The sequence below is a fragment of the Coptis chinensis genome, chromosome 6 (assembly GCF_015680905.1).
Source record: "Coptis chinensis isolate HL-2020 chromosome 6, ASM1568090v1, whole genome shotgun sequence".
Lineage (NCBI taxonomy): Eukaryota > Viridiplantae > Streptophyta > Magnoliopsida > Ranunculales > Ranunculaceae > Coptis > Coptis chinensis.
Genome location: NC_141461.1, coordinates 49854730 through 49870338, shown reverse-complemented (window position 1 = coordinate 49870338; position 15609 = coordinate 49854730). Strand labels below are relative to the sequence as shown.

Below are 15609 nucleotides of genomic sequence, written 5' to 3'. Positions count from 1 at the left end.
TGAGCAGTGATACCTTGCTTGTGATTTTTGTGTAGATTCGAATTGTCGACATACCCCTGGGTGATCGCTTTTTCAGTTACCTTCAACCTAAATCTGTGGTTATCATAACACATTTCAGTTGTGTTCCCCGAGTCGATTTTTAAAGCGCAGATAGTTTTGGGGTGAAATTTGGTAAAGCTCCTACCTTTGCCATATTTCATCGACTACACTTCTTCATAATCCACTCAGGTGCAAATTTCTTGTGTTTGATTCCGAATTTGGTCTTGGTAAAGTGGAAGAAGGTCTCTGGTGTGCAGATTTTCAATCACCAGATTACAAGTTGAGTTTTCGCTATTCTTATATCAACTATTTTTACTGGTCGAGGTGAACTTCAGGTTATCCTCAAGTAGTCAGGGGAATTAATTGGGGGAGTGTAAATGGAACCATGAAGCTCTTAGCTTGGAATTGTCGAGGAGTTGGCCTTGACTCCACAATCCGATGTTTGAAGGATCATATCCAAATTAAGAAGCCCCCAATTATCTTTACGCGGTGAAACTAAGGCTGATGCAAATAAGTCCTCTAATCTATTAAAGTCTTTTGTTAATTTTAACTACTTCGTGGTGGCATCGAGAGGTCTTGCTGGTGTATGTGGGAAGTAGATCTTGATGTTCAAGTTATTTATTCTGATAATTGGATTGTTCATGTTACCATCACTGATCAGTATGCAAATTTCTGGTATATTTCTTGTATATATGGCAGTCCTCAGCCCCTTATGTACGCATCGGAATCAATGGCAATTGCTAGAATCTTTCTTGCCTCCCAATGATGCCCCTTGGCTTTGCATAGGGGATTTTAATGATGTTGCTTGTATTGATGAAAAGAGAGGAGGACCTCCTTTTCCTGCATCTCAGATCAAACACTTCACTGAGGCGATACAAAATTGCATGCTTATGGAGTGGGATTTATTGGCTCTCCTTATACATGGTGTAATAACCAGCAAGGTCTCAGAAGGGTATTTAAGCGTCTTGACAGGGCTATGTGTAATGCACAGTGGCGAACACTATTCCCTAATGCGCAATTACATCATGTTCCAACTGTAGATTCAGATCATAAATTATTGATGTTGGATTGCGTTCCAATGCTTAAAAAGTTGAAACGACCATTTCACTTTGAAGCAATGTGGTTATCCGATCCTACGTGCAAGGAGGTAGTACATTTAGCTGTGCAACCAACCAACTGTTAATGGTTCTCCTTCTTATATTTTGCGTCGGAAATTGGCAAGGTGCCAGCGCGAACTGCAGAAATGGAATATTCAGCATTTTGGAAACATTCACTCTCAATTGACTACTATTAGAAAACAACTTCAACAGCTTACTATGCAACAAAATAGTTGTGGTATCTCACCTCAACTGGAAGAAATTTTAACACATCAGGAGCAAGAGTTACTTCTCAGATATAATTTGTTACTTAAAAGACTTCACGTCCATTGGGCTCAAAAGGCAAGAGTTGATAAGTTATTGTTTCATGAACTGAACACTAGATACTTTCATGCGACTGTGGCTCGAAGGCGGCATAAAACTCATATCCATAGACTGTTTGATGCTAACGGGGCTATACTTGATACTCAAGAGTCCATTAGTAATCACATGGTGCAATATTTCCAAGGCGTTTAATCCTCTTCTCAGTCAAAAAGCGGTACGGAGCTTCTGGATTTAATTCCTTGCAGAATATCAGATATTGATAATGAGGATCTCATATAGGATGTGACAGAGGAGGAAATTTGGGATGCCATAAAGAGCATTGGATCTTTTAAATCACCTGGACCCGATGGATTTCAAGCAATTTTTTACAAAAGATTTTGGAATGAGATTGGCCCTCAGGTTGTTCACATGGTAAAACAGTTCTTTGAACACGGCTCGTTCACGAAGGAAATAAATCACACTTTTATTGTGTTGATTCCTAAAATTGGCAGGCCTACTTTGGCAGAGCACTTCCGACCAATTAGTCTTACCAATGTGTCATATAGAGTTATTGCGAAGATTATGGTTCGAAGAATGAGACCAATTGTGCAGTCAATTATTAGTCCACATCAGAGTGCATTTCTACCAGGAAGACTTATTCATGATAATGTTCTTTTAGCGCATGAAGCTTTCCATCATATTAGAGCAAAGAGAAATAAAAAACAGCTTTATTATGCCTTGAAGTTTGATATGCAAAAGGCGTATGACCGGTTGGAATGGTCTTTCATAGGAGAGGTCTTGAAAACGTTTAGGTTTCATTCGTAGTGGGTGCAGAGGATCATGTTCTGCATTACTTCTCCTTCTTATGCCGTAGTGATTAATGGCTCACCTTCAGGATTTTTCAAACCTACTCGTGGGATTCGACAGGGTGACCCATTGTCACCATATTTATTCATTATCTGTGCTGAGGTCTTATCTCTTAAGCTTACTCAACTCATGACTACAAACAAGATTCGAGGACTTAAATTCTCTGCTAATAGTACTCCACTAACCCATTTGATGTATGCGGATGATCTGCTGGAGTTTGCAAAAGCCGATTTATATGAAGCAACTACAATTGATCTAGCTATCCAATCTTACTACAAGGTTTCTGGTCAGACAATCAATCGGGCAAAATCTCAATTAATACATCATAAGTCCATGCCCAAGATACTCACAACTTTGCTTCATAAAATCTATAAGGTGCCTTGTACTACTCATTTTCCCAATTATTTGGGTACCATCTGTTCTTGGGCGAGCTTCTATGGGTCTTTCATCTCCATTGTTTCAAAGATTCCAAAATCGGCTAGCTGGATGGAAATCAGCCTTGTTATCCAAGGGAGGTCGGCTTACTCTTATTAATTCTGTGTTGTCTGCACTTCCTACACATGTTATGTCATGCATCCGACTACCAGTGAAAGTGATAGAAGAATTAGACCGTATTAGAAGATCTTTTTTATGGGGGCATGATCGGGGTGAACGCAAGCTACACTATTTTTCTTGGGACCTTGTGTGTAAACCGTTTTCTCAAGGAGGTCTGGGAGTTAAAGATTTGGAAGTTCAAAATGTTGCTTTGTTGGGAAAACAAGCATGGTCTTTGTTAAAGCCAACCTCTATGTGGGCTACTTACATACAGCATAAATATTTCCCAAATGGCAAATTTATGAGAGTTAGATGCCCTCGTATATATGGCTTCTCGAGTTTCAAAGTCCATTTATGCACTACGCCATCTCCTTGCTTGTGGTATTCGATGGCATATAGGAGATGGGATTTCTCTTCGTGCTTGGAGTGATGCTTGGGTTCCCGATACGCCAATTCAATTACCACTACTCCCACAACCAGATAGATGTCAACTAGATAGAGTTTCTGACTTCATTGATCCATTACATAGTTGCTGGAATCAGGAGATGGTTTCTAAATACTGGCCCCCGAATTATGCTGACCGAATATTATCCCTACCACTTCAATTGCAACCACATGAAGATAGTATATTTTGGGCACCAAACAAGCATGGCCTTTACACTGTTCGGAGTGCTTATTCTATAGTTATGCAGTCTCTTCAGGCTACAATTGGAGTGTCTTTAGCCATTTATAAAAAGATATGGGCATTGCACATTCCTTATAAGATCCGGTTCTTTCTATGGCAAGGTCTTCATGGTGTCATTCCCACTGCCGAGTTCTTGGCTGCTAAATCTTTCATGGTGGATCCCACTTGTTATCTTTGTGCCACACAAGATGAAAATCAAGTTCATTTATTTGTTGAATGTCCTTTTGCTAAGGCTGTGTGGTTTGGACTCAATTTATTACAAGTGATTCATACTGTAAGGTCAGATAATCTTATGAATTGGTTTATTGATATTTTTGGTTCTTTGGGTCAAACAAATTATGTTGATCGACTCCAAACTCTCTTCCCTGTTACTATATGGTTACTTTGGTTAGAAAGAAATAAGTTCCGCTTCCAGCAAACTTCCTCACCGCCATGTCCTTTGGCGCTAATTCAGCAAGTATTAAAATTGTCAGATGAATTGCTGACTGCACTTTCGACGGCTAAACTTATAGTTCCTGGTATGCGGTCGTCCATTACTATATGTCGGTTGCCACTGCTTTCAAATTATTTAAAATTTAATGTGGACGGCTCTTCGTATGGAAATCCTGGTCCAACAGCTGCTGGTGGTGTTTTACGTGATGTTTTTGGAAAATTTATATTGGGATTTAGCACTCCTATTCGAAGGGCTTCTTCTCTCTATGCCTAAATATTGGCATTGCGAACGAACTTGCAAATGGCTATCAAATTACAGTTGGATTATGTCATCTTTGAAACTGATTCGCAGTACCTCTATAATTGCATTAAGAACAACTCACAACTTTTGCCTTGGGAAATTATGTCCTTTATAGCGGATATCAGGGACATGTTCATGTTGAAATCTCAGTATAAACTTCATTGGACGTACATGGAAGGTAATTTTGTTGTTGATCGATTTGCCAGGCTTGGGTCTGACCAGGCCAGTGATCCTACATGGTGGACACATCCGATAGTCGAGAGCAAAAATCTGCCTTCTAGCTTAAGGGATTTGAATAGTGGTACCACTTCTCTATGGTGTATTAGGTCTCCACATTGTGTTAATAGTTTACTTTTCAATGACTTAACTGCTGTTTGTACATTTCATAATATCACATAAATAAAATTGCAGTTACCAAAAAAAAAGTACACTCCCTTCAACAAAGCAGGCGGCCTTAAGAGTTGAATGAGGACACAAAGTGACCATAAGAATTCTCCAAAGATCAAATCCTGGCAGTTGCCTTAAGAGTATCAGTTCTCGTGTGAGGAGGAAGTTCAATGGAAGCACTCTGATGCTTAACATTGCTTATGGCTTAAACAAGAAGGTCCATCATATCTCCCTAATGAGTTTGAGAAACTTGTGGTGCCCAATCAAAATGTATTAGCAGAAAAGAATAATAAACAACTTTGTTAGATGATATTCAGGTTCTCGGCTTTAGGTAAGTCAGCATGCCCTTAGGGTAGAGGAATGTCTCTTCTACTTTACTTGCTAGTGGTGGATAACCAATGTGGGACTATCTACAATGCACTAAAGTGGAGAGAACACACTTTGTTCATCTCCTCCACTTTGCACACACACACTAGTATTTAGAAATACTCATAGAGATCCCAGCATAAACTTGCTACTGTCAAACACTCTTGGCATATCATAGTCACCGTAGAGATAATGAAACAGAGCCCTGACTTCTGCGACGTAAAGCACAGCTCGGATCGAGGGATGAGGACCATTACAAATTAATACTACTGGGTCTACACCTACGATTAGTTTTGCAGTAATGCATGCATTCCCTTGTGTTCCAATCCAACAATATTTTATTTTATGTATGTTTAATTATGGAGAGAAACTAACCAGACATGGCTACTATGGAAAGAGCTAGAATGAGTGACAGAAAATAGGATGCGAAGTTTGGGCAAAGAGAAATCAGCATTGACCTATAAACAGGAGGCAGATCCAGGTTCCCCTTTTGACAATTTATAAATTCTAGTAATGCCATACAGGGGACTTGAGCAGATTATGGATAGGTAGCAAGTGTCAACCTGTGCTTTCCGGCCTGTAATATTACTGCAGCCTATGGAGGTGTGGATTCAGTTACAACTTAGGGGTTATGCAACAAAGACAATAATGAAACTAGTAGGTTATAACGACTACAGGCTGGGAACGATTAGTTCAGGAGAATTGCCCCTGTACGTGGTCAATCTACTTTGCCTACTTAGAGATCTAAATCCCTTTCAACCATTCAGTGGACTAATTCTCATGGTTCATAAACATGGCAGCAACCAATCTGGCATTTCTCTACATCCTTGCTGCCGTAGGCTTCTCCAATATTAACTGAAAAACATTTGAGAGATACAACCAAAACAGTTATATCTATAAGAAAAGAGAAAAGAATTATAATAAAATCGAATACTACACTACTACACTATAAGATCATATGCAAAGTACAAAATTCGGTAATTAGGGTACAAATTATGTCAGCTAAAACAAATAAAACTATACAAATGAGCCTAACCAAGATAAATATTCATCCTCCTTTAACTTTCGTTAAGTACACTCGACCTTCAACAAAGCAGGCGGCCTTGATCCAAACCCGGAATTATAGAAGGATGGAGCTAGATACTCAAAAGACATGCAACATTCTTCGAATAGATTCACATATAACATAACCAGGCTTCCTCTTTCTCCTTCCACATTCCAAGTGTTTGCGGTCTTTTACCATTGTTTTCACAGGACTTGTGAGCCGGCTATTAGCATCTAGCTTACTATTCACATTCACCATTATTTCCCTCCAATCAAGTAACTGTGGCTTAGGAATCCCTAATGCTGCATCATCCAGTGCTCCTGCTTCCGTTTTGTCATTGTTGATCGCGACAAAAGGATGATCAAGTAACATATCAACGCTCCATCTAAGTAATGAATTTTTCACCAAACATCTCCTAACAAAATCTTGTGCGGTGGATGATAGCATCGATGGTATTTCTGGAAGTTCATCGCTATAACCAACTCGATGCAAAAGACCCGAGAGCTCATCGTCACAAGTCCAAGCTTGTTTTCCAGTCAACATCTCAAGGACTGAAATCCCAAAAGCCCAAACGTCAGAGTGAGGCTCAAACTCATTGTAACGAACGGATTCCGGTGCCACGTACAATGCAGTACCCCACAAACTAACTCCAGTCTGATTCCGCTTCAACCTTTTCCCAACCTTCTTAGCAAGCCCGAAATCTGCAATTTTGGGTATTGCATCAAACGAAGACGAATTCGCTGAAGACGGCACAAGGAGGATATTATCTGGCTTTATATCACAGTGGACATACTCATGTTCATGGACGTACTTTAGACCTTGAAGAATCATTCGAGCATAACGCTGCACTTCTGGTTCGGGTATACCACCAGGCTTCTGTCGAATTCGATCTCCCAACGTTCCTAACGACGCGTACTCAAGCAGCATGTTGAAGTAGGCTTTTCCCTTTTCGTCTATAGTAACTTCTGGGCCATAAAAGCCGATAATGTGAGGACAATTACCTTGAAGTTTAGCAAGTGTAACACTTTCCTTTGCGAGAAAAATGGAAGAAGTTGTGAACGATTTAGATATTGCTGCAGACTTCGCAGCGATGAGTGGTGGCATATAGTTTTGTTTTGGGTTGGTAGTGGCTTTGTAGACCCTTGCGAAGCTACCACTACCAATCAATTCTCCCCTCTTCCATTCTCCTTCTGTAAACTTCATCTCTGTACTACCAACAACCATTCTCTCTGCCCTTTCACTCGTGCAAAAACTTCGTATTCTGTTTGTATCTTATTACTAGTTACTTATTCTGTGTTGCCGTATCTTATTACTAGTTACCAATTCTGTATTGCTGTATCTTATTACTAGTTACTAATTCTGTATTGCCTTACACGCGTTTATGAGTTGGATACAGTTGATATACTTTGAAATAAAATAAATAAATAAAATTCTAATTACATATATAGATAATTCTTTTAGAAATAGGTCGGTTGTTTATGAGGGCTAAAGTGGAAGTAAAAAAACGGAACTGACTCTATATTAGAAACAAGTGGTAGCCTTCACTCTTTTCTGTTGCATAGAATTAGAATATTTTAATCAGAATTGAACATGGGTCGAAAGTTTGCTCGGTGAACTGACGACTTTTATAAGTAGTCAATATAATAGGTAATAAGAATAAAAAGGTGGATGATGATATGTTGTTATCGAAAGAGAGCCTGATTGATTTGGCTAATTCGTTGGAGGAGGTCCTCGACTCCTCGTTACATTACTACAACTAGCAGTGATGATGACTTTATAAACTCTGATAGTGTTAATACTACGGTTCATCAGGTTGATAATGTCGGTGATGATGATGATTATTCTTTTTGCACTAACTTTGGCTTTGACTTTATAAACTCTGATTTTGAAGAGCAGCAACCACTTGAGGCATGCGGCGGGAATGGATTCTTCGATTACTATTCTTCTGCTCAAGATGGACTCAGTTACTGAAGATGAGAGATTGATGTGTTTTGTTTTTGTTTGCAATGTCAAAGAATTTTGTGGTTTTTACTTCTGTATCTATGATGTAGTTTAATGGAAAAAAAAAAAATTCCACCTTCAATTCATACTTTTTTTGTATCTTTTTCCTTTTAAAATTTAAGTCTGTTGCATCGACAAATATATTGGCAGCTTATTTACAGAATATATTTTGGAAAGTGTACATTGGACTCTTTGCATTCTCTGTATGTGTATGGTAAATGCTTATTTACCAAATAATAACATCCAGTCCTTGCATTGCTTTACAGGACATGGTTTAGTTTATTCTTAGGAGACCATGAATTGTGGGCTGCGAGGGGTTCACGTTCACGTTCACACTATTTAATATTGTCAATCTTTCATAAAAAGTTTTCCAAACTTCAGCTTACACTTTGCATGTATTTAGAGATGTTCCACTTGTGGTTTGAGACTCTTCCTTCTTTCCTCAAGTGTCTAGGTTTGTCCAAATTCTTTTTACAAGCTTCTTTCTCTTCAAGGGGAAGTTTTACACATAAAGATGAACAAACAAAAAGAGATGCAATTTGGGAAGACAACTATTGTTGAGGGGTACATGAGGCTTTGAGGGTTTTCGTTTCCTATCTTTCACTATGGGTAGGGGTACTTTTTTCAACTGGCCTCTTTTTTTGTGTGTATTTTGTATTTATATTTTCATGGTAAATTTTATTGATGAAAGAGTTGGATCTTGATTCAGTCTGAGTTTTCAGTGGTAGAATTGAAAGTTGCTAAGATAGTGTCATATAGAACTCTAGCGTTTACTCGGGCTTATGCTCTTGGCCATTTACTTGTAGAATCAATGCAGACTCATGTTGGCATGCATTTTGCAAACAACTACATGCTTTTAGCACATGTTGGACTGTCACAGGCACATGTCTACATGCTTCTAGCATACGTCTTCAGATGATGTTTCATTCTGCTTATGTTCTTTCATCTCATCTTTATGCCTCTCCTGCATGCTTTGTCTCTCAAGCATATATGCATGCCTTTGACAAGTTTCATGGACACAAAGAGGTTAATCTTTCTTCTCTCATAGAATTTCAAATTTTTACTGATCTCATCTGAAAGTTCTGATCAAGTGAAGAATCAAAGTCTCTTTCTAGGTATACTAGTTTTATCAAAAATCAAACCTCTTAGACGTCTCTTTCACTATCACAGATCTAATTGCTATGTCTATTTTGAGAAGAAGAAAAACAGGGCCTCTTGTTTTTGAGCTGTGTTTGCGTAACATGATTGTGCAAGCGTCCATGGTGGATTTTGGACTGAATGTATAGATTTATTAGTCCTACCAAACATGATTTTTGGGGAAGTTACGTGTAAATGAATGCAATTGTATCACGTTACAGTCAACCAAGAAGGGTTTCAGGATCTACAGTAATTTCTGAAGCCATTTATTATATCTTGTTTTCTAGGTAGAAAATTTACTGTGGTCTGAATATAGCATGGATAGGATTTAGCTTTTTGCCGAGATATAAACATAATTTATATCAAATGCTTCGATTTTTGACTTGTCTTTAAGGCTTTGATAGATTCAACATCTGCCGAAGGTAGTCTCAAGGATTAGACTGGGGTAAGGATGGTGGCATTGTTTGATCATGAGGAGGTGGGGTCATATTCTGCACAAGGAGCTGGATCTCCTGCCATGTTAGATGCTCTATCTAGAATCACAAATTCCTTCGGTTCATCGAATTCTAAGGTAGAAAATCTAGTTGTACAAATTATTTTCTTAACAGTAGTTTTTTTTTTTGAAGCAACTAGGGGTTAAGGTAGACCCCAACCTTTATTAATCATCAATGAATTCTCTCATACATTATTCCAGATGCATCCCGCTCTAGAATATTACAAAGTTTTGCATCATATGGACCTATATTCTTTTCTTAACAGTAGTTGCTTTCTATATATAGCGGTTACACGTGGCATCCAGCGCCCATGACCATTGCTGTGTTACGGTGAACCATATGATGCTGGATGTAATGGTAAACCATTGTACTTTTGTGCATATTCATTGGTAGACCAGTGCTATCCATGTGCACTACATGGTGGAAAGTAATAAAGTAGTTCTCTGATATAAGCCTTGCTTAGTATTTTGTTTTCTTCATTTTTGTTTTACCTGTATTTTCTGACAGTTAGTACCCCTCGACAGAATTTCCTGACAGGAATGCATAGAGTTTGTTGTTTAGAGTTCAGACCACACTTGCTAAACTCTCCAGACTCAGGATTGGCTGATCCACTTTTAGGTGCTTCTAGTTCTGGTGTTTCGGACCCAGTTTGCTTCCACAATCATCAATATACAATTGGAGCTGTGGTTATTTTTCAAGGCCGCTTCTAACTGCTGCAGATGATAATGATGAAATATTATCCAAAAAGAGAACAGAAGGAAAACTTGCACTTGATCGCATAGCTAAATGCCAATGCTCTTGTGAGTACACTTTTTTGTTATTTTGGTTATTTTGGTTGTATAGATCAAGTTCTAGTATTATTTCGTTGTGGCTTCTGTCTCAAGGGGTGCGGAAACGTTGAAAGAGTTGACGTTCCCAGACTTTGTTGTGAAGTGGGATTTTATTGTTTTGTAACATATTGGTGTTGTAGTTCCTGTAGAGCAGATATTAGAACCTCATAACCTGGTGCCTTACTAAGTAGATGTCTAATCATCTATAATGTAACTTTGTCACATTTTGTAAATAAATGAAATATATCTCTCACTGGTTTAAAAAAAATGTTTTATTTCGTTCTGTTGATTATTTTCTGATGGCTGTGTTTGGTGAGATTGATTAATTTACTGTGTTTCAGCTGTAAGCAAGTTTAACAATCAAATTGCTAGTTGGGACACCAAATTTGAGACTGGTACGAAGCAGCATTGTTGCAACCTTTCTCTCCTGTTGTAATTGCTGCTGATGAGAGTCAGTGTATCAGGTATTGCATAATGCATTCTTTCATGTGAAGGATTTTGTTTTTGTTTAAACTTTTTGTATTGTTCATATGATTGAGTTGGAGGGAGGCTTACTGACTGAATCCATATTACGTTATGCAACCAAGTCACCGCTGTATAATTCAAGAACGATTCATACCCTTCACTATCAGAGTAGAGAGGGAAAGCAAGGAAGATGCATGTCTTGTTTTCTTTATTTTCAATGTATACATATAGAGCATATAATTTGTACCTCCAACATCAGATTGTACAGCGTTTAACCTTTTGATAGGTTCTGCATCTTTCTAGCAGAGCTCATAGGTGGAAGCTGAACCAATGTTTTTAATCCGTATGCACATACAGAATGAAATGTTAATGAGAGAGAGAGAGAGAGAGAGTGTGGGGGGGGGGGGGGGAGGAGAGGGTTGTAAGGGTTGAAAGGCTTGATACAAAATTGAAATTATAGGCAAAAGGAATGGTTCAGGTGACAACATGTATGGAGGTGTTATTCTTTATTTGACAATATGGTCTCATATTCCAATTACCTTTCCCTTCGTTCCAATATAATTATTTATAGTGGCCTGGTGGTAGGTTTAATGCAGGTGAATGCTATTCCATTCATCATCAGTGGAAGAATACTCTGTTGCAATTCCCACAAAATTACCAAATGACAGATGACAAAATGTCGTGTCAGACATCACTATATCAGCGTAGCCACTTCTAGTATTTGGTTGTCATTTGCTAAAAAGTAGTTTACTTTTTTTTATGTATGCAAACTGTAAAATTTTCATTAAGTTTTATGTGTGCTGCTTCCTCCCATTGTAATTTCCTTATAAATTGCAGGAAATTTGAGGATATTTTTTATGTCGATCGTTTTATCGACTACTTGAAGTATGATGTCAGAATTTTCCTGACATCCCTGAGTGGTTTCCAGACAAAGCACAGTTATTCACAAGTGTAAAGTATGCCATCTTCTACTCTGTCTCTATATAAATCGGTTACGTCTTTGTGCTGTACATTCAATAGGCCTTTTTGTCCCACTTCCTTCCCCTTCTTGATCAATCAATTTTGTTATTTATTCAGTATATTGAAAAAACATGTAGAACAATTTCTGCCCATGAAATTTCTGCATATGTTGTCAGTTACCGCCGTGTCAGCGGACTGCATTTTCTTCTTTATGGTGAATCAGATGGCGGGAATATTTTGACACTGAATTTCTGCGGTGAATATTTCAATGGTATACTTGATATGTTGAAGATATCTCACTTTCAATATGTTCTGCATCATTTTGATCTATGCTACTTATAATCTCTGGCCACTTCCACAAAAAATCTTGAGAAAAGCATAAATCGTTGTAAGCACTTAGCACATGGAAAGCTTAGTGATATAGTTACGTAATAATTAGGGAACTTAATTAAGTCCATTCCTTGAGTGGGAGTGTGGGACGAAGGATTAAGCTTTATTTGATTTTTGTGTGTAATTCCAAATGCATTTAAATCCATGTGCACCCAATACCCCTAATTGTACATCTGTAGCGGCTAAACAGAAGTTCTTGTTTTTAACATCCATATGTTGGTTCCTTAACTGTTTGCTAGGTTGTATGGTACGTTTTTTTCTGAAAGCTTTGGTTTATATTTGCATTATAATACATGTTTAAGTCTGTTAACTCCTCTGAGAGTATGGTTTATGTGGCACACAGTGAAAAACATCCCAAAATATGCTCCCGCACAATTTTACATTGACAATGTGCTGCAAGGGTTAAGGAAAAGAAGATAATGGCCAAACCTTTAGTTGATCGGCTGGGGTAAATGAATTTTTGATTATTTTAACCATCATGTCCTCTCATTGTTTTCAGATGTGCAAACCGCTTTAAATTATCAAGACTGATCTGTTTGGAATGTTCAGGTATGATAATGTTCCACCGGAAATCAACAGGCTGAGGTGGAGATTGAACTATCATGCCCTAAATTTTCTACCTGAAATTGAGCAAATGGTTGATCAATTGGCATCAAGGATGAAGAATCGAACTGGCAGTTTGAATCCTTACATGTTAGGACCTTCATTGAAAATACCCTGTGGCAACTTGTGATTTTCTCCAGAACACCATAGTAGTAGTGTGAAAGTGTAAATAGATGAAAATACTAACTTTTAAGTTTTAACTGAATTTTGAACTGCTTCAAACAATTTACAATTAAATGACAGTCATATAGCATATTGCCCTCATTCTTTCAGGGTTGATTGCAAGCTGCATCTTGATCTAATTGAAAGCATTCATTGGATGGATGTCTGATATATATTGAATTATCCGTGCATACCTTGCTAAGTTTACAGGTGAACACAGATCCATTTTTGTATCCTATGTGTCAGGTCATACAATTGCATTAACCGTAATGAGTCGCACAACTTGTTTGGTATGAAACGCCTATATTTTGTTTGGACTCATTTTGTATCATATAGGTTCGAGAATAGGCAATCAAACAGTGAACTCACCTTGAAGAATTGAAGTATGGCGAGCTCGTCAAATGTGTGAAAATTCATCAAATAGCATCTTAGGTACGTACGACCTGGATGACCTTAGAATAGGAGAAGTATTTTATTTATCGACTCAAAAGTATACGTTTTATTTATTGAAGTATATTTGAAGACATTTTGTTTTGTTTTTCTAAACTGGGTTTTGAAAAGTTGGGTTTTGTTTATTTTTTTGTTTTGTGATTTGGGTGTTTGACTGTTTTTTGTTTTGAAGGGTTGGCTAATAAGAAGACAGTGCGATTCAAGGAGGAGGGAAAGATCTGACTGTGGAGTTAGTGATGAGTAAGACTAAGAAACAGAATCAGCCTGGGAAGTTGAAGCGAAAGTCTTATGAATAAGGAGTTTTATCATATGGATAAGGCTGTTGCTAATCAGGTATATTTGTTTTGTTATTTCGTTATTTGGTTATTGATTTTTGTACTTGTGATATTGTTGATGATATGTTATTTGGTTGTTCATGATAAATGATTGTGTAGAACAACTGACGTAATATTTTAAGTGGAATGTTGAATGTTATTATGTGGTTACATTTTATTGACGAGTTATGGAATCTGGAATGTTTTGTTAATGTACCTATTTGCTTGTTGTTAAATAACTGTGTTTGCTTGGTTGATGCTATTATATAGAATTCTGTGTTTAATATGCTGTGCAATGATAATAGATAATATAGTTGAAATTTGTAGTTTGGTTTATGGGATGAATGTTTCTGTTTGTGATTATGAGTGCTAAACTATGATGATTTTGCAAACTAGTCGTCATTACTTGTTGGGAAATGCTAATTGACAACTACCGAATAGCGACTTGATACCATATCATTGGGATTCAATTTCTTTTCCTTTTTTCAATGTACATTTGGAATGAAACTGAGACAAGAGAACAGATTCATTTGATTTTTAACTGACAGATCCCAGTGGTTTTTGATGGTGGTGGTATGGATACTATTCTTTGTGTTAGAGGGATTTACTCCACTGGCTAATCATGTGAAGTGGTATATCAAGCTTAATCTTCTGACATAATTTCATATTGATCTTTGAGTCTGGGATCCTGGTGTTTTGTCATTTGTCAAAGTTTTACTTAATTGTCTTCTATAAAGTTTGAAGCTGTGATGAGTTGCTAACACATAAGATGAGCTCATTGGAAAGGCTCTTCGATGACATATAATTGTTACGCTTGGCTTCTGAGCTCCCTTTTTCCTTGTATTTTAAAGCATGTGGTGTTTCACCTATAAACGTCGTTTTTTCCTACAGACTTCCCAGTATAGAAATTGTAGTTCTTTAGTCCTATTTCTCATATTATTCTGCACATGAAAGTTAGATAGTGGCTGTAGGTTTTCATCTGTCATGGTGGGAAGTTAACGTTTAAGAAACATTTACCCCTCCCATGAGCTTTGTATGTGTAAGTTCGTCTTTCATTTTGTGCAAAAGATTATTTGATGCTGTGATAAGCAGCTAACGTGCATGTAAGAAGAGGCTCATCGGAAAGGCCCTTCAATGAGATATTTTTGTTTCGCTTGGCTTCTGAGCTGTTACTTCTGTTATATTTTGTTTTCTGTTTTTCACAAAAAACCTTTTTAAAATATTTGTTTATCTTCTTATTCGATCATGTGTTAAATGTTTTTGGGACAATGATTTCTGGCTAGTAGATCTAATTGTTTAGTCCTCCCTGTAATTGTCCCCCCAACCTTTAAAATCTGGTTGGATCTTCAAATGCAAGGATTTTTTACTCTATTAGTGTGGTGGTATTTTCAAAGATCAAGTCATGTGTTGGTTTTAGTAGTGACATTGTGCTTGGAAAAACCTTCATGGTTTGGTTGAATCCCTATATGATACAGATACTGAGGATACTCTGTTTTACTAGTTGGTCTCATACAATGGTTTGCAATGTTGTGTTAGTATTGACTGTGGTTTATCTTTATTTTAAAAAAATCCTTTTACCCTGGACTTCAGTACTTCTATACTTGAAAGTAAGCCGTGTTGATTGCATTATTTACTGTTCTAATGTTCCGCATGATTATTTCACACACAATTCTATAAAGAAAGCAAAAGAAAACCAATTAAAACTACATGATACAAAGTTTAATCTTTTTTTTATGGAAAAACTGAT

At 37.4% G+C, this 15609-nt stretch overlaps 1 protein-coding gene and 2 non-coding genes across 3 annotated transcripts; 2 read left to right on the top strand and 1 right to left on the bottom strand.

The window, feature by feature from the left end:
• Positions 1-5885: 5885 nt before the first annotated feature.
• LOC147493409 (mitogen-activated protein kinase kinase kinase 20-like) lies at positions 5886-9765 on the bottom strand. The gene has a single exon (XM_086564259.1). It carries the CDS (start codon positions 7278-7280, stop codon positions 6156-6158), a length of 1125 nt encoding a protein of 374 aa, XP_086420385.1. The 5' UTR covers positions 7281-9765; the 3' UTR covers positions 5886-6155.
• A 4837-nt stretch (positions 9766-14602) lies between these two features.
• On the top strand, positions 14603-14692 carry LOC147493408 (small nucleolar RNA R24). Its single transcript, XR_015200606.1, has one exon. It is a non-coding gene; the product is annotated as a small nucleolar RNA R24 (small nucleolar RNA).
• Positions 14693-14937: 245 nt separating this feature from the next.
• On the top strand, positions 14938-15032 carry LOC147493407 (small nucleolar RNA R24). Its single transcript, XR_015200607.1, has one exon. It is a non-coding gene; the product is annotated as a small nucleolar RNA R24 (small nucleolar RNA).
• The last annotated feature ends 577 nt before the right edge of the window (positions 15033-15609 follow it).

Bases quoted from the DNA above. Each gene is read 5' to 3' on its own strand.
- LOC147493409 (XM_086564259.1), bottom strand. From the start codon at position 7,280: ATGGTTGTTGGTAGTACAGAGATGAAGTTTACAGAAGGAGAATGGAAG.